The sequence below is a fragment of the Canis lupus genome, chromosome 3 (genome assembly GCF_048164855.1).
Source record: "Canis lupus baileyi chromosome 3, mCanLup2.hap1, whole genome shotgun sequence".
NCBI classification, from domain to species: domain Eukaryota; kingdom Metazoa; phylum Chordata; class Mammalia; order Carnivora; family Canidae; genus Canis; species Canis lupus.
This window is the reverse complement of record NC_132840.1, coordinates 76,609,664-76,635,942: the sequence shown is the minus strand read 5'-3', so window position 1 is coordinate 76,635,942 and position 26,279 is coordinate 76,609,664. Positions and strand designations below refer to the sequence as shown.

The following is a 26,279-nucleotide window of genomic DNA, read 5'->3' as shown; positions in this document are numbered from 1 at the left end:
CCTCTAGGTCTCTTTAGACCATTCCCTTCTCTTAGAATCCCGACACATCCCTTCCAGCTAGGCAGATTATTCTCTACCAAACATGCTTAGTGTGGCATGTTTGCACCATCTTCTGTTTGTGCACCTGTCTTATGCTCTCTTAATCTGTTCATGCTATTTTCTTCAGTGGGAGGTATTGATAGCTGTTTCTCCCATGTTCTGAATAGCTCAACACTGAATTCGGAAACCTTGTGAGCCAGAGAGAATGAAGTGACAATGCTCTTGTTCCACAGTTCTTCAGAGTGAGTCTGGGGTGGGGGGCACCTGGGTGGCTCAATGGTTGAGCATCTGCCTTCGGCTCAGGGCATGATCCTGGGGTCCTGGAATCGAGTCCCACATCAGGCTCCCCATAGGGAGCCTGCTTCTCCCTCTGCCTATGTCTCTGCCTCTCTGTGTCTCTCGTGAGTAAATAAAATCTTAAAAAAAAAAAAACAAACTGGTTCTAGGGACTAAGGGAAAAAGAATATCACTCCACTTCTGAGATCTGAACTCACAGTTAACCTTTGTGGTTGAAACCAGGAGCTAACAGAAGTAGCAGAGGTTTGGGGGCACCTGGGTGGCTCAGTCGGTTAAGTGTCCAGCTAGATTTCAATTCAGGTCTTGGTCTTGAGGTCATGGGATCAAGCTCCGCATTGGGCTCAGAGCTCAGCCCGGAGTCTGCTTGAAATTTCTCTCTCCATCGCCTCCTGCCCCTCCCCACCCCTGCTCGCATATGCACCCTCTCTGTAAACAAATAAATAAAATCTTAAAAAAAAAAAAAAGTAGCAGAGGTTTGGCAAACTCCCCTACATGCATTCAGTCATATTCACGACAACAGAATTATAACCAGATGGAATTGCTCATATAGAATAAAGTGGTAAAAGGACACACATCAAATGTGAACAGCGGTTTTCACTGGGATAATCAGAAAAATCTCATTTTCTTCTCGGGGCTTTTATTTTCCCAAAATTTCTGTAGTGGATACAGATTCCTTTTATAATCCCCTCCACCCCCAAAAACAGATCTTTAAGAAAACAAACTAGCTGGTTAAAATAAATGCCAAATGTATACATCTAAATCAGGCTCTCAGAAGGGTCACACAGGCTGGGTGAAATAATTAAAAGCACAGACCCTGGGGCCAGGCCACGTGGGTTCTAATCCCAGTTCTGCCCTTCCCCAGCTGTTGTGAACTTGGGCAAATTTCTTTACCCTTCTGTGCTTCAGTTTCCTTATCTGTAAGAACAATAATACCCTCCTTAAAGGATCGGTGTGAGGTGTACAGGAGTTAGTAAATAAGAAACCCTCAGAATAACGCCTAGCCTGGAGCTATTGCCTATTTGCTACTGCCCACAGTCAGTCGCTCTATTGCTCAAAATGTTCTTGGAACCACATTGTATTCAGGGTCTCAAGCACATTCTCCTGAATCACTTCATGTGGATGCAATAGGGATGCCATTTCCTCCTTTGAGGAAGTGCTAATTCTTGGGAGCAATCAAGCTATTTGGGGTTCAAAATAACCCATGCCTATGAAGTCAAGAACTTAGTAACTCCTGCATCGTTCATCTACTGCCTATGAAATATTCCATAAAACACCCACGGACCCACATCCAGACAGTTCAGCACCATTTAGGGCTTGATCAATCCCTGGGTGACTAATGGGTTCAGCTCCTGCTTAGCAAGAGACTGAAAAATAAGTTTTAATTATGAGACCTCTTCTTTCAATCGATCCTGAGGGCTTTAGTGACTGGCCCACAACCAACGGGCAAATTTCATAAAAGGCTGATTTACATTTAAATCCAAGCCTTTTTTTTTTTCTTCCTCAAAGTTTGCTGATGCCAAGCTTTAAGTATGAAATGTCATTGTTTTCATACAAATATTCCCAAACATTACCAGTTGTCATTTTGGCATTAAATAAGGTTGCAGCATTAACAATGATAACATTAGCATTTTTAAAAGCCTTAACATCATTGTTCTTCTGTAAATTATTGCAGGCTCAAATTACCCTACACAGAATCTTTAGAGTAAAAAAAAAAAAAAAAAAAATTAACAGGGCACTGGCATCAAAGCCAGGTAGGGCTCCTTTTGCTGGGACCAGGATGGCCTCATGCTAGCCCAATTATCGCCCTCCCTACTGGAACATGCTGCAATGGTGGGCCCCATCGTGTGCATAAATAACGGTGAATAAGAAGTGCATTCAACATTCTTTTCTCAAGATGCAAGGGGTTTTGATAAAATCTAACTGGGTTGTCACAAAGGAAAAGAATTCTGTTTTTTTTTTTTTTTTAAATTCTCTGTGTTCTAAGTACTCAATTCTTTACAAAAACATTTTCCTTTTTTAAATAAAAGGTTTCATTGATCTGTCATCTTGGGGAATATTGTGTTCCACTTAAATGGTTTTGCAAAGAAATTTAAGTATATCTCTTTATGTCTCCGAATGTCATCTGTAATCTTTCTGGGGGAAATTCTTTAAAATTGTATTACCTGTGCCCTTAAGTTCCCTAACCAGATAGTATTACTATTACAGACCTCTAATACTGAAACCAAAAGGGCAAAGCAGCATGGTGAATAACACAAACTTAAGAACGGAATAAATCTAGGTTCAAATCTGGACTCTGCTGCCACTTACATGTGAGATATCATGGTTACTCTCCCTCTCCCCTCCTCTGGAGACTAATGTAACTCATCTTTTAAAACAAAGATTAATAACCTAAATCATAGGATCGCTTTTAAAATTGAAAGATATTTCTAGAGTTTAGCACAATGACTGGCAAAGCCCAGGGGCTGCAGGGAAGGGAACTATTATTATTCTAACCAAGTGAGCTACTAAATGTGTAGGACCATCCATATGGGCTCTATAGGGTTTAGGGTAAAGGGCCTCAAGTTGTTGAGAAGTCCTATATAGACGGACTTATCATATAAGATCATATATATAGATAGTCCTATTTATGACAGCTTAATTATTCTTAGTTTTTCTTTTAACATCAGGCGATCTGCTTTTAACAATCTTTCCATTTTTAATATGCTGTGAACTGGGGAATGGAAGTCAGAATTGGGGGGGACACTGTGTCCCCCTAGGACTCGGAAACCATGTCCTCCCAGAGTTGAACTTTGAACCCAACACATAATAGGTAATCTTAGATACAGTGGTTCTCAAGCCAGATTTTATGGTAACCCAGTCTGACTTGATTCACATTAGCTATATATTTTAGTGGAAGGGGAGGAGTGTGCTCAACCACAACCTCCTCACCCCACCCCCCGAAAAAAAAGAGTGGCAGATACGGGCAGTGCCCAGGCCCTGTCAAGGGGAACCTTTACTGAAGGGACTTCAAGGATCAAGTCCCCACTGGCAAGACTTTCTTAAATAGAAACGGATACAGAGAGTCACAACCGGAAGGTTTCCAATACTAACTTCATATGGAGTAGATTATTCTCATAGTGGAGTGTCATTTGTTCGTTCATTCAATATTCATTGGGCAACCACTATTCTCGCCTGGATCCCTCCCATTTCCTTTCTTCTGAGTCTATGTCACTAAGCAACCTTCTAGTTGTGTGTGGCTTCCTGGGTAGATGGCCCTATAGGGGGAGAATGCATTGGCCGTGCTAACATCCTATGTGACAGGACTGTTGGCCGTGATGAGCTAATAGATGGGCATTATTTCATTGCTGATCAGTCTCATGAGCTTGGTTAAACTGCATTTGCCCACAAGAGATGAACTCACTAACGTGTCGACAAATTATCCAAGCCCAGAAACCTACGGGCAAGGCCATGACCAGGTAAACTCATGCTTGGGATTCCTCAGGGTGTGAGGTGCTGGACCGTGTTCTGACTGAACCGTGGCAGGGGGGCAGCATCTGGGGTTACGAGTCCCTAGCTCTGGGAGCTGGTTTTGCCCTCACACTCTGGTTTCCCCTACGCCAGTTACTTAACCTCTCTGAGCCTCTTTTTCATCTCCTACAAAAAGTTCTTCAGTTCTATTTTGGCTCAGTGTTTAAACAAAAGCAGCAAACTAGCAGATGTGTTGAATTAAAAACACCTGTGCCCCTCCTTCCATATTCTCCAGTCCTGACTGATGGGTCCACCTGCCATTCATCTACCCATCAGAGGAGCACGCAGCATTCTTCTGACTCCACCTCCCAGGGAAACCTCCTCGGAGTGCTCTTTGGCACACAGCGCATCACACTGCTGTGCTTTCTTCTCTTAGGCTTGAAAATTGCCTTCTTAGCAAATGGTGTCTTAGCAAATGTAGTGACAGCTTTAAGGGAGCCGCTGCTCCCGTGGAATAATTCTATTTACTTCAAAACAGCCGCCTTGACATCTCCCCACTCCTCAGCCAACACAAAGGCATCGTGTTCTTCAAGGAGCCACCACCTGAGACCACCTTGTTAATAACAAAAATGTTCCAGGTCTCTGTGTTCTCTCGTCTATGAAATAAACATCCTTCTAAAACAGGCAAATCGAATGGCGTTCGGAGACTGTATAAACCATCTTTATTGCACTCAAAAGAATAACGAGACACACGCAGAGAGTAGATTTTCGTAGAGGTGTTTCCTTGACCCAGTTAAATTTTTATTCAGTGAAAAAAGTTGACATTGAGACAAAAATTATCGTAAAATTGTGCAACAATATAGTAAAATCTTCAGCATAAATCGGTGATTTGGAAACGTATCAAGGCGATTGAAATCATAAATGCCTAATTTCACTTTGGAGGGAAACAAGAATACAGTGTTTCACTTTAAATAAGAACAGAGTAGGCCTTTATTTTGCTGCCAATACTTCAATTTTGCCTAAAGTTTCTAATAATTCATAACAAGAGTCTTTAAATGAGAAATGACATGGAATATCTGAGAATGATGTTCCACTTCAGCACTCACACTTATCCCATTTGCGTCATTATAACATGAAACGAATACCATTCTTAGGTTACTTGGCTCTGAGGATTTACTTCATAATATGGCTGCTCGAAATTAGTGGGCGGAAACATATACACAACCTATCCTCCCTCAACCCACATCCGATGGTGGCTTCCATTCTGAGAACATGCTCATTGTCTACGTACCCAACTATCTGTACCTCTTGTTATCTATTCCATATCTCAGTCTTGCATAGAAAGTAGTCTATATAAACTTAATGCACTGGCTCTTATTACACAAAAGTTGTACCTGAAAGGCAGCACACACTCCAGTTTAATAAAAATAACATACTAGGAATGTCAAGATACAATCCCAACAAAGTGAAGATTCTGCACAGAGTTTTAGAGTCAATTCTGAAAATCAATATGGAGATGGTATTCAGTTGACTTCTCTTCCAGACCCCTTCTCTGAGGGGTTTCCCAGGTCTGCCGGAGGAAGAGAAGAATCTTCTTGGGGATTCACCATCACCCCGTGAGTAGGAGAGTGACCAACCAAAGCTAACAAGATGAGGTATCTGCCCTTAAGGATGTACTGGGACTGTAATCTTACAGGATGGAGTGACCGCTGGGTGAATATTTGACGGCACGATTCTCCAAGGGGGAGTGGGTGATTATCTGTAAGAGCCTAACCACACCATCACTCTCCCCAGGTCTCCCCCAAATGGCCACTGTTTGAGACGGGTTACATTCCTTAGATGGCTGAAGCACAGCCTAAATCTAGTAGGCCAGGATGATGGGCAGGAGAGAACACAGAGCTGTGTCCCACACCTCTCCCACCTAAATGTCCCTAGTGATATGGGCAGAGATGGAATCCCAGCCACCTCTCTTCCCAAAGTCCAAAGTTTCATCCAGTTACCCAGCATCATATAACCTTGTACCCAGTATGTCAGGGCAGCCAGTACTTAGTGGAGCTTCTCACCTGTCATCTGCAGAGACAGGTCTCCTCCCCGGACTCTTCTGCAGAATTCTACTCTCTGTCATTTCATCCGCCTGGACCCGTATCTCACAAGGCTCAAGGGGCATTCAAGATACAAAGGGGCAAAACTCAGCTTCCAGAGAAAATCTGTACACAATCCCCCTGCCTGCCAAACTGGAGTGGTCCGTTGGTGGCCCATGTAGTCCACGTGGATGTGGGCTTCGGACACTCTAACGTGGGCCGGGAGAGAACGAAATCTTTTCCTGGTACAGTGTGAACTTCTGAGGTGGCATCTCCAACAAAGGTACAAAAAAAATAAAAATAAAAATAAAAATAAAAAGCCCCTTCTTCACAAACCACCAGGGGCTCCAATCAGTCACAGTGAAGACAATTATCGGGTCCCTTCAAAGGCTGCACATACTCTGTGTTCTCATTTCCTACGGCCACTCCAACCTCTGGACTCTTGCAGATGGCAGGTGTACACCCAAAGCCCACCAAACTATGCAGAAGGAAGAGTGCGTGCGTGAAAAGTTCATAAAAATATACAATTTACACATAGCTGCATCTACCTAGCTTAGTCTTCAGAAACGTAGCTCTTCTGTTTATAGAAAATACTCTAGCCCTAAAAGGCTGCTTTTTCTCAAACAGCACAGTGGCATATTCTGGGGGGAGCATGGGGGGGGAGAGGAATGGCCGGTCTATACAGTACTATGGGCTGGCCCTGGGAGGCACTGCTAACAACGACCGGATGCTCAGAAATATCTCACGTTGTCCACCGGAGTCACAGGCTCTGGAAAAAGGCTTGCCTACAGAATAATGGAAAATGAAGTCTCAGAGCCTTTTATATCAGCTTTTACGAATGCCAACAAAAAGTCGGCAGAAAAAGAAAAGAAGAAAATATACTTTCTAGTGCTTCAATTAAATGACTCTGCCTCCCACCTGACTATTCATCTTTCAGCTACTTAAAGAGCTTCACTAAAGGGGAGGGGGGGCAGCGCTTAGGAGTTTTGAACAAAACTCCAAGATAAGACGGGATAAAGTCAAAGAAATGCCATTCTTTAAAAAAGTCATAGAGGAAGGGGAAAAAAAAACTGAGGAGGCTCATCGTGATCACTACTTGTTAAAATAACATGGGGCCTTAGCACGTGACATACCACGTGTCTACAGTTTAAAATACTCTTTGTTCTATATATATATATATATATAAATTAAAATTTTTTAAACTAAAAGAATTTAATTGGCTCTTTGTTTTCCAGGCAATCACTAGATAGAACAAAACTATATTCTCACACAAGAATGATACTTTTGGTTTAAAGAAAGCAAATACTTGTGAGAAGATGATACAGTGCACCTCAGAGGAGATGGGGCCTTTACAAAGCTTGCATATAAAGGATGCATATTCAGAAATATGACTTTGGAATATCCCCAGAGCTCAAGGCTTCTCCGCTGAGAAGTTCTGCAGTGAGGCTCATACAGTAGGAGTCACGGCAGCACTGGACATTGGTGCCTACGAGCATCAATCCATGGTGGATTCCACAAACCTATCAAGTGGCCATGATCTGAATACCGGGGTGGCACTGAAAGGCAGAAGGAAAAATTTTTAAAAAGCTCAGTTTGAAAAAAAATTAAAAAATAAAAAAAAAATAAAAAGCTCAGTTTGTTCTACAGACAGAATAAACTGTAGTGTTGCTGCGACTGTCAATTGGACAGAATGGTCTCAAATCCATCCATCTCCTGTATCCATGTGTGAATGGCACTCTTTGCACTGGGTGGGGGTACAGGGGAGGGGAAGGAAAGAGAGAGAGAGAGAGAGTGAGAATGAGAGAGAGAAGGCACTGACCCAATTCAAAATGACTGCATATATCAGGTATAGAGCTTTCAAGACAGTAAGTGGCCACCCTCAACATAAATATAAAACTTTACATTCGAGGTTTCGAGATTCTTCTGTGGTTAAGTAAAAACCACATATCCGCAAAGGACAAAGTAGGTACTCAATCTGCCAGTGTATCTATCATGGCACAGATCTGGAACTCTCCCACGAGCAGAGTCGTTCGTGGCAATGACCATGACACCAGTGTATAACGAAGCAGTGCTGTCATCGTGTAGCGCCGAAGGCTACATCTTGTGCAGAGGCGTATACAGTGAGATTCTGTCCAGTAACGTAAGAGAAGATGCTGTGGCTTGCAGGGCCTCCCGAGCTGCAGCTCTGTTTAACTGAAACTGAGCAATGAGTCAATGTGCTCTCCTGCCAAACACCATTAAGTGACACACAAGCGAACAAAAACGGCCTGTTCCACGAACGGCAATGAAACTGCTTCTGGTCCCCACCTCTCAGCCCTGCGACCCCTCGTGACGTGCAGAGTCAGATGACCACTAAAGCCTTGCCTCTTACGGAGTCCCAATAAATTAACAAAATTACAGAAAAGAACCTTCCCTTCCCCACCCCCCCTCCCCGAATACACGCAAACACTTTCATAGAAACTAAATCCGAACAAAATTTAAAATTTGAGCACACTTTCAATGAGCGGGGGTGAGAGGGATTTCACCCATCACCCTCTCTTGAAGTTTTTTATTTAAATACATTTCTGTGTCTTAGAAAAATAAAAAGAACGGCCAATTTACTGAACCAAAATTATCTCACAGACTTAAAAGCATGCCCAGCAAGCACAGCCCTGTAAGACTACATTAATACGAAATCAAAGCAATTTGGTTACTAAAATCAACCTGGTTTGAAGTTCACAGTTGATTACTACAAAGTGTATTCATTCCTTTCTTTCCTTTTTTTTTTTTTGTTTTGTTTTTGGCCCATATAAAAATAACATATTGCAACTCAAAGTGCATCTTTTAAAATAAACCATCAACTATCTTTATCAAATAAAATATTTACACCATTTGGTTTCTAGTGAGGAAAGCTTTCAGGCTATCACCATGGGGACGTCGTCTGAAAATCCAGTTATCATAGGAGCATCTTCATCATCCTCTCCTAAAGGCAAAAGAGTAGGTCTTTGGTGAGTTCCAGTGGACTGGCACCCAAGCCCAGCTCCCACTGCTCCCCAGCCACCCCCCAACACCATCAAGAGCCCCAGCCCGGAAAATCCGTACACAGCACGCCAGGCACGGTAGCCAAAGCTAAAACCCAGCTCAGCTCCCCACTGACACTCTTGGGTCATCTTTTCCCCATCAGCGGGTGGCCGGGCTTATTTTGATGGTAGCTTGAACTTAGCCAGATAAAGAAAGCAAATCCCTTAGGAAGGAGAATCTTATTACCTACCCAAAAGCCCAATGGATGATCTGGCTCCCCTAATTTGAATGATCCACACCTTATGTTCACACAGTGAAATTTCATAATCTGTTTTTCTCCTCCTGAACCCACACCGCTCTAAGGGAAGAGATCTTAGAGGGGTTTAAACTCTTTAAGGACAGCTTCCCAGACTAACGGATGTCTCCTTGCAGCCCCCGGTACCATCCTGTGATCCACATTCAGTGATCATTGTGTGGTATCCCAATGGGTCCAACTCCTTTTGTCCCCACTAACAGATGCAAAGAACCCACCCCATTCATTCATTTTGGCAGACCAAATACTTGTACGAAGCGAGACAGGAAACTGAGAAGAGGAGGGTGCAGAGCTGATACAAATGATCAATGAACGGGGAATACACAAGTATTTCAAACAAACAAACAAAAAAATGGCTATGTAAAAATCACATTTATCATGAGTTTGGGGAAGATCCCCAAACACACCTGATTTATTAGATCAAGTGGTCTATTGGCTCTATTGGCATTTAGTAATTGGAGCACGTAGACACTTTAAATAGGATATTTCTTTTTTCCATACCACGTTATGGGTAAAAAAAGAATGGCCGAGAGGGTTTCACTAGCTATCCGAAAGACAGCCCGACGGAAAGGCTTTCTTCGGACAGAAGTCATCTGGGAAAGCGTGACTTCCTCTCCTGACAAGGCTCTTCAAAGATATCAAGACCTCCAGATCCATGAAGGGTGAGAGGGCTCAGAAATTCTTGACGATCTGCTGATACTTCGGGAGCCCCCACAGCCCAGGGCCTATCTCTCCTTCCTGTACCAGTTCTTCCACAAAACCTGCTCCCGATCTCGGGCCAGGACCACACCACGGAAGGGACTACAGGTATTTTAATTTAGAAGCAAGTGCGAAGCAAAGGGCTCCACCTGACTTGACCTAAAGCAGTGAGATCCCTGGCTCACGAGTCACCCCTCTAGCGTCAGAAGAGGTATTTCCTACCCAAGGAGCTGGCTTTGCGGGGTCTGAGCTGGGGGGATGCCCCACGCGCCCTGCCCCATGCACCCTGCCCCACTCACCCAGGTCATCCCCCGAGGAGAAGATAGCCGAGCCCAGCCGGGAGCTGTAGTGGCTGTTGGCGAAGGCGGTGAAGCTGCTCTGCAGCCTCCGATGCTTTGTGTACAGGATGGCGAACCCGACCCCCAGGCTCAGCAGAATCAGGAACAGGATGGGTACCACCACGGCAGCGACGTCAGTAGACCTGGCGGCCTGAAACGCCGAGGCGCCCCCACCTGCCAAGGCCAGAGGCCAACACGTAAGCCTCCAACGTGAGGGCGGAAGGACCCACCGGGCCGCTCGACACCCGCCACCAAAAACAGCTACGGGTTTGCCAACAGTTACCCGAGCCGCCTGCCTGGCGTGACATGTGCCTGCCTGCGATGCCTGCCTGTTTTCCCGACGCCGTGCCACGAGCTGCGAGACCACGGGCCTTGTGCATGCAAATACGGTAATTACATTAGCCTCCTAATCACGGCCTTGTTGTTTATTTAGATAATCTCTTGGAAGGGAGACCTTTGTTGGGGTATCAACATTGATTTCATTAGCATTATTACTTAAGACCACTTGCTTGCCTTACATAAGAGGATGTGAAATCAGACCACTAATTAACGAGATTGCAATTACTTCCCCCTACTTGGCACCAAAGTCACTCTGAACTGCAATTACCTGAAGCTCCATTAAGTGATACAAACGAGATTCCTTTACTGCAACACTGACTTAACAGCTCATGAAGTTTTATGAGGGTTTTTTTTTGTTTTGTTTTTTTACTTAGATGAAAGAGAGAACCTTTCTGTACACGTTTCACATTTCTAACGTGCTCTTTGTAGAGCCAGTGAGGTGCCTGTGACCTAACGATGATGCTCACTTCCTCGTATCTTAAACAAATGCCGGCTCGATGCTGATGTACTGGTAGATCCGCCCCAAGAGGGCTCTAGGGCAAAGCCATCCATCCCCCTGTTGGGTTTGGGCCAGTCTTAGAACATCCTGGGGAAGGTCTGAGGCAGAGGGCAGGAAACGGAACTTGGGAGTCAGTTGTAGCCAAGGAAGCACAGTGGACTTTTCAGGTCCCATAAGGAGTCTCGTCAGGCTTGAGGTTATTGGTATCGGGCAAAGGGGTACAGGCGAGGCCTGTGCCTCACAGGGAAGGCTCGGTGGCTACCCAGGGACTCATCCCAACCAGATGTTCATCAACAGGGGCCAGAGAGCAGCCATTTCTTGCAAGTCCGGTCTAACATCTCAATATGCATGCCTTTAATTTCTCTTATTATTTTTTTTAAAGATTTTATTTCTTCATTCACGAGAGACACACAGAGGCAGAGACACAGGCAGAGGGAGAAGCAAGGCTCCCGATGTGGGACTCGATCCCAGGACCCCAGGACCATGACCTGAGCTGAAGGCACAGAAAGCATGACCTGAGCTGAGGCACCCAACTGCCCCAAAAAGAATATTTTAAATGCACTTTAGAAAGACACATATTGGGGTGCCTGGGTGGCATCCGATTCTTCATTTCAGCCCAGGTCATGATCTAGAGTCCTGTGTCGGGCTCTGTGCTGAGCACAGAGTCTGCTTGGGATTTTCTGCCTCTCCCTCTGCCCCTCCCCCTGCTCTTGTGCACATACAAGTATGTATGCACTCTCTCTCTCTCTCTCAAACAAATAAAAGCTTAAGAAGATACATATTCACCAAACCCTGCTACATCCTTCATCTAGTTCCCCAGAACTGAAGACGGAAAGTGACCACATGAGTGACTTACCAGACCCCAGCTCATCATACAGCAGGACAGCAGGCTCCCCACAAATCTGGCTGCCAAAAAGGCATCTTGCTTGCACAGTGAAAGTGTAATTATGACCCAATTTCAGGTTGGAAATTTTAAAGAAGTTGTCAGTAGTATTCCCAAGGTATGCTGAGATATTCATGGCACTATCAAACATGTGTATCTCGTAGCCCTGAAAACAAAGACACGAAAGATTGTTCAAGAAGTTAAATAAGGAATCTGACAGCTTCTATTACTAGTTCCAACTTTATGTGAGCTCCTTATTGCAGGCTTTTCTAGATGCTAAAGCACTCCGGGTTTCTTACTAGATCTTTTCACATTACTGCTGAGATAGTGGATTCAGAAAATGGCAATTTTCCCATCGCAAACGTCTTAAATAACTACCACGCCCACTTACGAGCTGCAAAGTGGAAGTGAAAAGTGTAGCCTTCATAAAAGCCATTTTAACGAATATTCCAGCACACATTCAAAGTGCTGGTCAACAGTCCACTCATCTCATACAATATCAAATGCCACAAAGAATCCGGACAATTCAGCAATAGCTCGCTGTAATGGGATTGGACTCATAATAAATCCAGGTGGCAGGGGATGCCAGCAGTGGGGGAAGAAGAGTCAGGACATTTCTCGGTAGAACAGCGCGTGGGAACTCCACTGGCAGCCCAGGCTCGTTCCCCAGCTCCTTGAGGCTGATGGTGGCACTGGACCAACCTGGCCTTGAATAGAAGGTGCTTCGAGATCAGGCTGGGATCAGAACGGACTACTGGGCTGCCCTGCTAATCTCCGAGCATTCTGGTGTCAAAGCTACCAACTCCCACCCCGCCAGCCCCTCTCCCAAAGACCTCTTCTCTGATCTCTGCTCCCATGTTAGGCCCCACTGCGCATTCACGGTCTCTTGGTCCCCATTCCATTGGCCTGTCTATTCCCTGAACTGTAAGCCTGGGGGAAAGGAGGCCGTGCTACATGCTCATGCCAGAACCCTCCCTCCATTAGGACTGAAGTACTGACCCGTCACCTCAACCTGAAAGCCGGGCTGCTGCCACCCAGGAGGGATCCCCTGATGACCACCAGCTTCCAAACCGGGCCTCCCAACCCCATCCACCTGGAACCCCACTCCTGTAATCTCCTTTATAAGCCAGCATGAATTATTTTCTATCTAATGTATATTTGCTGTAGAATTCTTGCAAAATACATAAAGGTATAAGGAAAAACATTTAAATGACACAAACATCCACTGACATTTATTTAACTAGTCCTCTTCTGTTGGACATTAAGGTCATTCCCTTTTTCTTGCTATCAGAAATAGAACTGCCCTGAACAGCCTCGTACACAAATTCTCGATGTACGTTGTTTCTTTAGAATAAGATCCTGAGGGATCCCTGGGTGGCGCAGCGGTTTGGCGCCTGCCTTTGGCCCAGGGTGCGATCCTGGAGATCCGGGATCGAATCCCACATCAGGCTCCCGGTGCATGGAGCCTGCTTCTCTCTCTGCCTCTCTCTCTCGCTCTCTCTCTGTGACTATCATAAATGAATAAAAAATTAAAAAAAAAAAAAAAAAAGAATAAGATCCTGAGGGATGTCTGGGTGGCTCAGTGGTTGAGCATCTGCCTTCGGCCCAGGACGTGTTCCCGGGGTCCTGGATCGAGTTCCACATCAGGCTCCCTGCATGGAGCCTGCTTCTCCCTCTGCCTCTTTCTGTGTGTCTCTCATGAATAAATAAGTAAAATCTTTAAAAAAAAAAAGATCCTGAAAGAATTGCTGGGTCACAGGGTGTGAACGCTTTTTATGTTCCTAATACGTTACATGAAAGTGCCTTACAGAAGGCGGAACCACTTCATTTTTCCAAGGGTGCTAACCTCCCCGACCACGACTCATGCTGGTGATACTTTGTCCCCCAAAATGTAGCCTGTTTAATGGGACGGCGTCCTATCCTTGTTGTTCACATTATCGGTGAGGTTGGGTCCTTTCTTTCTTTTGCTCACCGCTACTGGGGTTCTTGTTACCTATACTTTTTTCTAAATCAGAGTATTTTTGATTTGAACTGCTTCAAACGCTTGCTTTAAATTTGAGTAGATTACTTAGATGTCTCAGTTGGGAGAGTTGTGAGAATCTTCAAAGTTTAAACTAGTTGTGCTTCTGGCTTTATGCACAGTGACTGTTTATAACCCCCGCGTGCTCTGTGCCTTCACCATTCCCCCGGAAAGAGCCACAGGTGATTTATCTCATGCTTTGCCCACCATGGGGATGAGCCAGGCCCACTCAAGAACCTGTCCACCTCTGGGTGGCAGATCTATTCCCCGTGTCGCTCTCTTTCTCCCGCTTCCTACTGTGAATCCAGTAGTGGGTCTGCCCATGACAAGACAAAACAGAGTGGGGAACTCCATATGTCAACAGACTCTCTACAAGCACATCCCACTCCCTCGAACATCACCGGAAAGAAATGGTGAGGCCAGGTTGAGGCTGTAGGTCATTCCTGGCACTGAAGGCACAGCCCAGCTCTTAGACTGGCTGCGAAGGATGGGGCCCTGGTTCTGACGTTGAGCTGCACCCAGCATGCACCCAGCATCGTAAGGCCCGGGGGAAGGGGGGGTTCCAGCCCGTTTCCCGGTCTTTAAGGGAAGACAAGTTCAGGAATGCAAAGTGCTTAGTGCAGAGATTCTCGTCTTTAATGGGCAGTATAAACATTTTGCTAATGAGCAAGCCCACAGAAAATGGTCCTTTAATCCTCAAGTTTACTCCCTTGCCCTGTTCTTTTTCCCCATCTCTGCCAGAGTGCTGTTAACGAGCTCATCTCTAAAACTGCATTTCAATTAGATTCCCAAAGTCATTGAGAAGGAGGGAGGAACTCACCCTGCTTTCATTAAAATGCTTCTCCTTCAGAGCCAGACTTTTCCAAAACAAAAGAACGTGGTCATTTTCTGTGATGATTTTTAAGGCATCAGGTGCGGATAACGAAACTGAAAATTAAAGATAAACAGCATGCAGTCGGTGGCTGTATACTGGAATCGCCGTTTTCCTGTCTGGCCGAGAGAGGTTAAATAATGCTAACTTGAGGGGCACCTGGGGGGCTCAGTCGGTTATGCGTCCGACTCTTGGTTTCGGCTCAGGTCGGGATCCTGTGGGTCGTGAGATCGAGCCCCACGTCGAGCTCTGTGCTGAGCGTGGACCCTGCTCAGGATTCTCTCTCCCTCTCCATCTCCCTCTGCTCTTCCCCCTCCCCAGCCTGCTCATGCTCGCTCTCCCTAAAATAATAAAACATTTAAAAAAGAAAAAAACTAATACTAACTTGGAAGGCTAGACTAAGGAAGAAATAAAACACACGTGTTGCTTAGCAGAGAGCCTAGCACCTGGTAGACACATCCCAACCGGTATCTCATTTGTTGTTGATTTATTAATACCTTTATTCAAAGATTTGGACAGTTCCTAATTTCATGGCCCTCGGAAGCACAGATGGCCAAAACCAAACTGGGTGGGCAAGAAAGGGAAGGGACGGGATGGGATGGGCCATGGTTTCAAACCCCTGCTGGAGCGCTGCTCTGGTTCCAGCCTGTGTTCCTGCTCTCCCGAGTCCCGTCCCAGGGCCTGAGGAGCCTCAGAGCTCAGCTCGGTGAGGGGCGGGGGCTGTGCATGAACACAGAGCCCTGGGGTGACGCACTGAGTCCCACCCAGGTCCGCTGCTCACCCCACCGGCCCGGTGGGGCTAAGCCTCCATCCCGGACACTCCGCTGCGGTCTCTGCTGCAGCCCCAGGACCTGAGCTTATTACCTTCCTCCGGAACCAGAGCCTGACTGCCGAGCCCCTGGGGGGCCAGCAAGTCCCCTTCAAGCTACTGCACAGGTACTGGTCTCCCTCCTCGGCCACACATCATTGCCATGAGGAACCATGTGACTTCGACCCCAGGTTCCCATTTGTGGCTTTTGCGGCGAATACCCAGTTTTCATTCCTAACCCTTTTTGGGCCTCCTGCTCTTCTCCCCTAGAAGGGTCCAAACCAGCTGGGCAAAGGAGAGGGCAAAGAGACACAGTGGATGGAGAACAGTCACCCCCGTCCACCACCCTGCAGCGCAGGCACTGGGCCCCCCACCCTGCTGCCCACTGTGGGGGAGTCTGCACCTCCCAAGCTGTCCTGGACAGAGGTTCTGTGTCGGCGGGTGTCCTAGCAGCCCTGCAGGTCCCTTGCCATGTGGAGGGACCCTACTGCTCTCCCGTTTACCTGTGGTGATTTTTATGCTGGAATCTTTGCTCATGTTCCCCAGCTGGACGATGATGTGGTATTTCCCTCCGGGCTCCAACTTGTTCAGGGTGTACTCCACGGTGCTGTTGCGGGATTTTATTTTGTAGCTCCTATCGCTCTTTCTTATTAGATCTTTAACAGCAATTGCATATAACTGGGACAAGAAAAAAAGAGACCTTCATGGTAACCAGAAACTTGGATTTTCTTTTTATTTTTTATTATTATTATTATTATTATTATTATTATTATTTTTTACTCTTTGCCATTCAGGGGTGGACGATGTAACCAAAGCATGTCAGGGGCTGTGACCCACAGCAACAACCTTCTGAGGCCCGCAGCCTGGCTTTGTTCTCTGGAAAGCCTTTGGGGAAGCCGGGTCCGCACCTGGAACAAGCACTCGCTCCCAGAAACGTGCGCAGAATTGTTAATTCGACCCCAAAAAATGACCTTGGGAAGTCACTTTTCTCGTGGCGTCTGCACATAGGTGAGAACAGGCACAAGAAGAGTTCTCATTCAGTGTTTAGGGTGACTCCCCAGCAGTCATCGTTCCAAGTGTGGTCAGAAGACACACAAGAGGACAAATTCTACATACTGTCTCCCTGGTTGCCGTTTACCTACACAGAGGCAAGGGCAAGTGCAAGGCCATGGGGCAGCTACCAGAAGCCCAACTGCCAGCAACCGAGCACAGAAAACCACCCACCCCCAGGAAAAGGGAGAGGCAGGGAAAAGCAGCCTGGGCCAAAGGAAGATGGGAGCTGTTTTCCAGAATTAGTGCCTCTTCTTTTATTTATTTTTTAACTTTAGTTTTTCTGGAGGGGGAGAGGGGCAGAGGGAGACTCTCAAAGCAGGCTCCACGCCCAGCCCAGGGCTCGATCTCACGACCCTGAGCCGAAATCAAGACTCGGGACGCTTTACCAACTGAGCCACCCAGGCGCCCTTTGCCTCTTCTTTCAGAGCAGGGACCAGCCAGTAAACTTTTTTGTAAAGGTTCAGGTAGAAAACACCTTTAGGCTGTGAAGGCCAAATGGTCTGTTCCACAACTATCCAATTCTGTCGTTTGTGGCGTGAAAGCAGTCACGTGACTTGACTGCTCATAGCTTGGTTCTCATAAACTGTACTGACAAAAACAGGCAATGAGCTGCGCTTGGCTGCCAGGCCTCTGTGTGCCAACCCGCTTTAGAGGGTCAGGGAAGGGCAGGTGAGACGGCGGACGAGACCCAAGGGACAAACAAATGTAACGGCTCGAAATTACGGAGCCGGGACAACTCAGAAGAGGCGCTTGTAAGGGCCCCATCTTTGGGCACACAGATACAGGGAAGCGACATCGTCCTGCTGAGCTCCTACCGCCCAGCTTTCCTGCCCCATGACTATCCCCTTCCCCCGCCAACCACGCCAAGAACAGGAAGGGCTGGCCGGATGCCTGGCCCGCTCGCTCACCAGGTCCTGGTCAGGAGCATCATACGGGGACTCCCACTTGATGACAGCAGAGGTTTTGCCGGTACGAACCACATGGAGGTGCCGAGGTGGGAGCCTGCTGTCTGGGATCATCCTCACCACAACGTAGTCAGAGGACGGGCCCTGGTAGGGCACCACCACCCGGACCTGAAACCAATACCATGGGGACGCATGTAGTCAGCACTAAGCCTTTTTTTCCCCCAGCGAAACAAGGACACACGTACACGATTAAAATTCAATCAATATATAACTAGATAGAAAATAGAATTCTCTACCTACCCCAGATGTCTAATCCATTTTCCCAGATATGGCAAGTTTTATGTGCTTCTTTCCAGAAATGCCCTACGCTTAGGTAAACACGGATACATGTGTGTGCATATAGATGTGCATATGCATGTATATATGGCCTGTTTTTCTTAATTTTTTTACACAAATATGAAAATATCACACATATCTTTAGGCTCTTCACTTGTTTTACTTCAAAAAAAGCAGAGATTCCTTTTCCACCTCGGTTCTATTTCTTTTGAAGGGTTGCCCTGTATTCTTAACCGGGCTTCTCTTGAGACTCACTGGTTTCAAATCCTCCGCTATCACAAGTAATAGTTTACTGAATGCCTTTTTCCATAATATATCTTGGCACACATGTAAAAGTACGTGAGCTAAATTCCTAGTCCTGGAAGTGGAATCTGATGACAGCGGTTTCTCCATTCCTGCGAATGTTTATCCACCTGCCGAGTTCTCAATCCCCCACAACGGAGCTGCAGTCGGTGACGGGGTCATTCTGTTCTTCAAGCAGGAACCTGACGCTTCTACAGGAGAGGAGCCACCCTCCTGCACACACACGGATCCTGGAGTTCTGCTTCCAGCTCCCCAGGTCCTGGGCCTGAGCTTGGAACCCAGGATTTAAACCATCCCTAAAACACAGAAACTCCTCGGGACTCCCCGGTACGGGAAACTTACCAGAAACAAATACTGCTCATCCCTACTGACAATGACCGTTTTGTTGTGGAGGGAAGTAGTCAAGCTCTTCGGATTGCGGTACAGGTCAAGGAAGGATGTAGCATAGAAAATACCATAAACCTGGCAAACGGGATGAAAAAGGACATCAGCTCAAAGGCCATTCTCTTGACATTCCTAACTGGTGGCCCTGGGAACGGCTTCAGGAGAGCGCAAAAGAGAGAAGTCTTCCTTCTGTGTTTATTTACAGAGAAGGTGCACTGGGCAGGTGCGAATCCCGCCACCACCAAGATAAACGTGGTGTGCTCTCTGTCCTCAAAGTGCTTGTTTTGTTTTTTTAATAAAGATATTATTTATTTCAGAAAGAGAGAGAGCAAGGAGAGGCAACGAGAGAGGGGGAGGCAGACTTGCAGCTGAGCAGGGAGCCTGACTCGGGGCTCCATCCCAGGACCCCAGGATCATGACCTGAGCCGAAGGCAGACGTTCAGCCGACTGAACCACCCAGGTGCCCCTCAAAATGCTCGTTTCTGGGGAATGAGGGGCAGAGAAGAAAAACAGACACAATTATAAAGGATGAGTTGTAAATACGGAACAAGACATCCTGTAGGAGAAGAGTGGGGTTCTCAGAGCAGGTGGCCTGCTACTTGCAAAGCATGGATGGAAGTGCTGATGGGGGTGGGGGAGCCAGTGTGTTCATGGAGGGAGGCTGAGGAGGGAGGGCAGCCAGGTGGATGTGGGGAGCTGCCTAGAAGACATCCACTGCTCCTCTCCTCCTTAGTAGAATCCTGGTCACTAGCGCGAATTGCCACCTGCAAGAAAATCTCCATTTCCCACCTCCCTGGAAGCCAGGAGAGGCCACGTGACACAAGCAGAGGTGTCCCGTGGGACCTCAGTGAGCTCATGGACGTGGAGCGGGGAGCCCTTCCTCCCGCCCTCCTCCTGCCCGGAACACAGAGGCTGGTGTGGCTCCAGACCTCCTGGACCACAAGGTGACTTTGAGGACAGATGCCACAGGCAGCTTGGGATCATCCTCAATCAAACCTGCTGTTGTAGAAACCCAGGGATGCTGAAGGGCTCCACCTTCTGCTAAAGAGGAGTGAAATAAAGTGCTGAAGCCATTGTCACTTTCGGCCCTGTTCTATGCAGCCACTCCCAACCCCAATGGTACATGTGGGAGTTTAAAGCAGGGCCTGGGGGTTTGATGGGCTTGGAGCGCCAGGGTAAGCACTTGGTTGGGTGGCATGGAAGTGCATACAGGCAGGTAAGCTGGGGACCAGAAGAAAGCTGAGCAAGGCTGGAGAGGTCATGGGAACGGGGGCCACGGATCAGGGACAGGCACCAGGATTTCCGAGTCCCAGACAGCTGTGCATTTTCTCTCAGCTGGGGCCAGAGAGGGGAAGCATACAGGGAGGGGAGACAGAAGCCCCCGGGGGTGACTGGCGCCTGCAGGACAGGCCCCGCTGTGGGGCTGGGGTGGGCGGGCCTGGGCAGGGCCGCAAGAGGGCTCCACGCACCAAGGAGGCCAGGGGACAGGCAGGTCACCAGGGAAGGACGGGGGCCGTGGCCGTCAGGGCGGAGAGGACGACGGGGGGTGAGCAACCCCTGTCCTCAGTGGCCCGAAGTGGGCAGCAGCTGAGAGCCTCCTGCAGGGGCCTGCACGGTCACCCTGAGAGCACAACGAGTGTGTCCAGCACGGAGGACGCAGAGCAAGGCTACCTCTGCCAGTTCTCACATAACAAGAGACCCCAAGGTCAAGTAGTGTTCCAGGGTGCGACCCCAGGCACCAGCCTCCGGACGCCCTCGGCTGGGGGCACCGGCAAGAAAGGCCTCTGTGAGCAGAGTCTGCTCTGAGGGCCAGGCGAGTCCACGCAGCTGTCTCTGTCCCTGCCTCAGGGCCACACTAGCCACACCTGAGCTCACACCAGTTTGGTTTCTGGCAGCTTCACTCTGTGGAGCCAGTCTGCTGCTCCAGGCCTTCGCTCCCTCATGGTAAAGGGCAAACGTCCACCCTGCCCAGCTGGTGTGGGCTGATAGCGACAAGCATGAGGGCTCTTGCGGTGCCTCCTTCTCCATCTTTCTTCAAGGCGACCTTACCACGATGTGCAAACCTTGGTTCATTCCCCATGGCGCAGGCCCACCCCAAGGGCACGCTGGAGATGCACTCAGAAGATAAGACCAGGCCTCCTTCCTCACCCCTCACTGCCAGAACTCACTAAACCTTGCTCACCATAGATTTATTCATTTATTCACTCACTCACAAACCGTAGATTTATTCGTTCTACGGGCCCTTCTAGTTAGGAGACTCGGAAAATAACCCTTCCCCTCCAGGAGCTTGCAAAGTAGTTAGGGAGATAAACACACAGAAGATACCAAATAGATAAAGCAGTATCTAATGCAGTGTTCTGCATGGCACCAACTATAAATTCGGGGGGGGGGGGCAGAAGGACTCTAGTGGTAGAAAGAGCATAAGCCAAGGGGCAGACACAAGAGCAGGTGAAAATGTGCCAAGAAGTTTGGGAAGACCCACCTAAGAGCCAAGGAAGGTATACAGTGGGGATGTATGGGAAATAAAGACCAGACTCAGAAAAGCACACATCTGATCACAGTGCCTCAAAATGCATCCATAATGGGGCACCTGGGTAGCTGAGTGGTTGAGCATCTGCCTTCGGCTCAGGTCATGGTCCTGGGATTGAGTCCCACGTCGGGCTCCCTGTTCCGCCCTCTCTTCCCTGTTCATGTTCTCTCTTACTATTTCTGTCCCTCTCAAAAAAATAAGTGGAATCTTTAAAAAAAACAAACATAATGACAAAAGAAAGAGAAAGAAAAGAAAAGAAAAGAGAAAAGAAAAGAGAAAAGAAAAGGACCAGTGGAGTGGGGACACTGGGAGGGAACAGGGGTGGGCAGAGCTGGAGAAGCAGCCCAAGAAGGCAACCTGGGGGTGGGGGGGATCACGTAGGTGGGGAGAGACTGGAGCAGCTGTCACTGCTGCTAATGTGTCACCACACCCACGAGCCAAGGTGAGTCCCTAGGCACAGAACACGCCCTCCCCCACCCCCCTTCACACTCACGATCTATCCAATAGCAAAGAGCTCGAGTACATTCTCTCAGATGCCAGGCCAAGGTGTGGAAAGAGGTAGCAGGTGCCTCTAGAACGTAATACAGAGCTGACGGAGAGGAGAGTTGGTGCTGGGGTGAGAAAGGAGGAAGCAGGAACAGAGAGAGAGGAGAAAGCTCTGGGGCTACCCCCTGGCCCGGCATCAGGGGTGGCGGCCATCCTGGCTGACTCACCACGTTCCTGGGGCCCGTCCAGGTGCATTCCACTGCAGTCTGATTGATGGCCTTGGCTTTGAGGCTAGGAGCGGGAGGGCGGACTCCCTTGGTCGTGACATGCTCAAATGCCAGAGGACTGTCCCCCAGATCAGTCTTGGCCCAAGCAGAAATCTCATAGGATGTATGAGCAGTCAGATTGGCAACTGTGAAAACAGGGACAAGGAGATGCCGGGAGGAGCTGGAGGCGTCAGTCAAGAGCATGTATCTTGACAAACCAAGAAACAGTCTCTTAACTACAGAGAACAAACTGACATAACCAGAGGGGAGGTGGTGGGGGGGGGGTGATGGGTGACGGGGATTAAGAGCACGCTCATCTTGACGGGCTCTGAGTAATATAGGGAATTGCTGAATCACTATATGGCACATCTAAAACTAATATAATGCTGTATGTTAACTACGCTGGAATTAAAATTAAAAATTTAGTGAAAAAAGAATTGTTTTGATATATAAAGTCCTACTTTTTAAGCCTTTTTTTTAATTTAAAAAAAAAAATCTCTGCACCCAACGTGGGGGCTTGAACTCATGACCCCTGAGACCTCAAGTTGTAGGCTCTTCTGACCAAACCAGCCAGGTGCCCTGATACCCTATTTCTTAATGTATCCTCTCAATTTAAGTGAGTCTCAAATGCTTACGTAGGAATTTTCATCATTTTACACATTCATCCCAGCATTACTTACTGACGACTACTACACATAATACACTCGCATGGGCGCTCGTAGATTTAAAGCTGACCATCTGGGGGTATAAACCAGGACAACACTCCTAGAGAGCCATTTGGCCTTGGGTAAACGTCTTAAAATTCTGCAAGGTCTTCATCCAGATTTCCCGTGGAATCAGAGCGAGCAAACATCTTTGGGACATGATGTCACACATCACGTATACACAATCCAATTGCCCAGAGACAAAGCAATGGTTAAATAGCGTGTATTCCACGAACTACTGTGCAGCCACTCAAAGTTGTCTCCAGGAATATTTAACAAGAGTAGAAAATTCTTACAACTTCACATAAAGTGAGAATGGCAAGATACAAAACTAAGTTGACTGTTGAATAACATGGGTTTGAACCTATGCGGGTTTACTCATATTCGAGGTTTTTTTGTTTGTTTTTTAATGGCCCAGTGCTGTAAATGTATTTTCTCTTCCTTAAAATTTTCTTAAGAACCTATTCTTGGGGCACCTGGGTAGCTCAGTGGTTAAGTATCTGCCTTCGGCTCACGTCATGTTCCCGGGGTCCTGGGATCAAGTCCCACAACAGGCTCCCCACAGGGAACCTGCTTCTCCCCCTGCCTGTGTCTCTGCCTCTCTCTCTCTGTCTCTGTCTCTCATGAATAAATAAATAAAATCTTTAAAACATAAAAAGAGTATTTTCTTTTCAGGGTGCCTCGGTGGTGGAGTTGATTTAACCTCCAACTCTTGGGTTTTGGCTCTGAGCATGATCTCAGGGTCGTGGGATCAAACCCCACGTCAGGCACAGAGTTTGCTTAAGACTATCTCTCCCTCGCCCCTTCCCTTCAGAAACAAATAAATACTTTCTTTTCTGTAGCTTATCTTATTGTAAGAACAGTACAGAATACACAGAGCATACAAAATATGTGTTAATCAACTGTTTATGCGATTGTTAAGACTTCTGGTCAACAGCAGCCTGTGAGTAGTTAAGTTTTGGGGGGGAGTTAAAAGTTAAAAGTTAAAAGTTTTGGGGGGTCCCTCTGACCCCCGACTGTTCAGGGTCATTTATACTCAAACTAAGTCCATTTCCTTGTTTGTAAAACTGGAAAAACAACAACAACAACAACAACAACAACAACAACAACAGCACTGAGCAGCTGCTACTGCACAGATTAAAAAAGAAAACACCGTAAAGTGTTTGGCATGATGCCTGGCATCAAGCTAGCCTTTAATATAATTCAGGCACTAGCTAAGAAGACTATTTTTGCTGATTCTCCCAATTTCGATCAGTGCAACGTTGAGACAGTGAGATCAGAGCCTTGGGAATTAAAAAGATGTGGGTTCCAGTGCCGTCACCTTCTGTGGGAATTAACTTTCTCAACCGTGGGTTCTCATCGGTGACATGAGCATATCCCACGGAATTATTATTGGGGTTATATAAAACGGTACACACAGAACACCTGGGGAAAGGCCTACTGCAGCAGGTGCACAGATACAAGAGGGAGTGGGACACCACCTTCCCTCCTCCCTCAGTTCAGTTTGTGCATTCATTCAACAAAAACGTGCGCCAAGTACCGACTATGCACCACGCCCTGCACGCCTCACATACGTCAAGGAGGAGCGAACCCCACCAGAAATGAGGGGCAGGCAGCCCACTCTCAGAACTTTCTTTAGGAACTCCAAAATCATCAGTACAGGCCTCTTTCCAGGAGCTAGGGAAACGGGCTGAGGAGCCACTGAGGGGACCCTCCCCCAGAGGCAATGCCTCCACTCCGCCCACCCAGAACGGCAGCCCCCACACAAGCTCTGCTGCTGCGGGAAGTACCGGAATCCCTACTCCCCCCAACCACTCGCACACCAACTGGCCTCAAGGTGTTACCTTTGTGTGACAAGATGCTCCCCCGGAAGTTCAAAGTTTTCTTCTCTTGTTTGTGGGTGTCAAATGCCCAGCAGAGGTTCACCACGTAGCCATTCACCTGCCAGCAACCACGAAACATGTTATGGGAACAGTACACAGCCAGGGAGCCCAGCAAACACAAAAGGCACCCCTTTGCTATTGCTGCTCTAGGCCTCGCCTTTCTTAGGATGGACAGCTTGTTTCTTGGTTCCATGTGTGCTATCGCTGGATCGTTATACTGCGCCTACCTCTAAAAACAAACATGGGACTATTTATAATACACAATATAGATGTGATGAAACCAAAAAAACTGATGCAGCATAAAAGGGACAACAGCCAATTCATAATGGCAGAAAAAGGAAAAACCTTAAAGATAATTCCATTATGGCAATTACGGATACCTCAGGTGATCCTTGCAGTCAAGGCCAAGAGGTCAGTGCAAAAGGAGCTTCCTTAGCTCCCACTGTCCTCGGCCCATAAAATGATGTGATCTAAAGATCTTTAAATATGGGGCGGTGACAAATAAAAACGCTTTTAAGAGCAAAGACGATATAGAGACGTGTATATGAAAGCCATGGCTTGCAGCAACGGTCTCCGAAGCCAAGGGCAGGCCACCGAACTGTGGTTCAGTAAACGGCACGAGTGCTCATCACTTGGAAGCTCTGTCCCACCACAGCTTCACAGACAGGGAGGGATGGGAGGAAAAATGGTTAAGACAGAACATTATGGGAGGTGCATCTCCACTTGGAAAACCACAGGCGCAAAGGGGGTCACAGCGGTGCTGGCTCGCAGACAGGCCGCGCGGAGGGGACGGTGGCGCGTGAAGGGGACGACGCGGAGTGGCTGTAAGTGGGCATGTTTCTCAGGTATCTGACTCTCTCTTTCACTGTGGGAACCTCTGCATTAGTGCTTAGCACCAGGAAATCCAATAAAGCTGAAAATTACAGGGCATACATATTCTGTTAACACCAACTCTTTATTTGCACTGTAGCTGTGAACCATTTAATTATACGGTTTAAGAAAAGAAGAAAAAAAAAAAAAAGGCACCAGGCTGAGGCAGAGTAATTACACGAGAAGACTCACGTTGTTCTTTACGGGGGAAGGAACCAACCTCGTCGTGGGATTTTGGTCTTACTGGACCAAGCCATCCGTTTTCCTTAATCGTACCATTCCAGGCTGCAGCGAGCGATTCCCCAGCTAGGAGAGCCCACCCACCCGCCAGTTTGGAAGTCCAACGTTACCTTGACGTCGCTCTCCATGCTCAGGGTAAAGCTTAGGGAATTCTCGCCAAAGCCGTCGATGTGGATGTCTGGGGGTGGGATCACTAGAAGCAAAAAGGTGAAGAGAAACCACATGATGAAAAGTGAGGAAGGCAGGACCTAACAGTTTTCAAGTCAACAGACACAGCGGTCCTGGAGCGGGGGAAGAAAGGGCATTTCTCTGGCTGCTTCCACTCGTCGCTTTTACCACTGTCGTCCTGACACTGAGCGGGGGGTCCGCAGTTGCCTGGCAAACACATGACTACCTTGGCTCCGTCAGCTATCCTGGCAGTTAGGTCAAGCAGAAAAGTTCCATTATGTCAATGCCCCCAGGCAGCCAGGCTGCGGCCTGGTTCTGAAACATGCCACCTCTCCTGGCACTCCCCAAGTGCTATGGCCCCTGGCCCTCCTCGAAGGTTGAGGGCACGATACATCGGAAGGCACAAATCGTCAACAGCCATGTGGTAAGATGGAAAGCATGGGGTTCTGAAGTCCAGTAAACTGGAGTTCAAATTCCCATTTAGACACTAAGCAACTGTGCACGCTACTTATCTTTA

The 26,279-nt window shown here is 47.5% G+C and overlaps 1 protein-coding gene across 1 annotated transcript in view; it reads right to left on the bottom strand.

Annotated features, from left to right (window-relative positions):
- Window positions 1-4,544: 4,544 nt before the first annotated feature.
- The window catches only part of SORL1 (sortilin related receptor 1), a 156,561-nt gene continuing 134,826 nt past the window's right edge, over window positions 4,545-26,279 (bottom strand). Inside the window, exons 39-48 of the mRNA XM_072822405.1 lie at window positions 25,705-25,787; window positions 24,446-24,542; window positions 21,859-22,043; window positions 18,574-18,693; window positions 17,596-17,760; window positions 16,138-16,312; window positions 14,776-14,882; window positions 11,909-12,101; window positions 10,176-10,388; window positions 4,545-8,826 (exon numbers count right to left, since the gene is read on the bottom strand). Coding sequence (XP_072678506.1) covers window positions 8,759-8,826; window positions 10,176-10,388; window positions 11,909-12,101; window positions 14,776-14,882; window positions 16,138-16,312; window positions 17,596-17,760; window positions 18,574-18,693; window positions 21,859-22,043; window positions 24,446-24,542; window positions 25,705-25,787 — 1,406 coding nt within the window. The 3' untranslated portion in view covers window positions 4,545-8,758. The remainder of the gene's footprint in view (window positions 8,827-10,175; window positions 10,389-11,908; window positions 12,102-14,775; window positions 14,883-16,137; window positions 16,313-17,595; window positions 17,761-18,573; window positions 18,694-21,858; window positions 22,044-24,445; window positions 24,543-25,704; window positions 25,788-26,279) is intronic.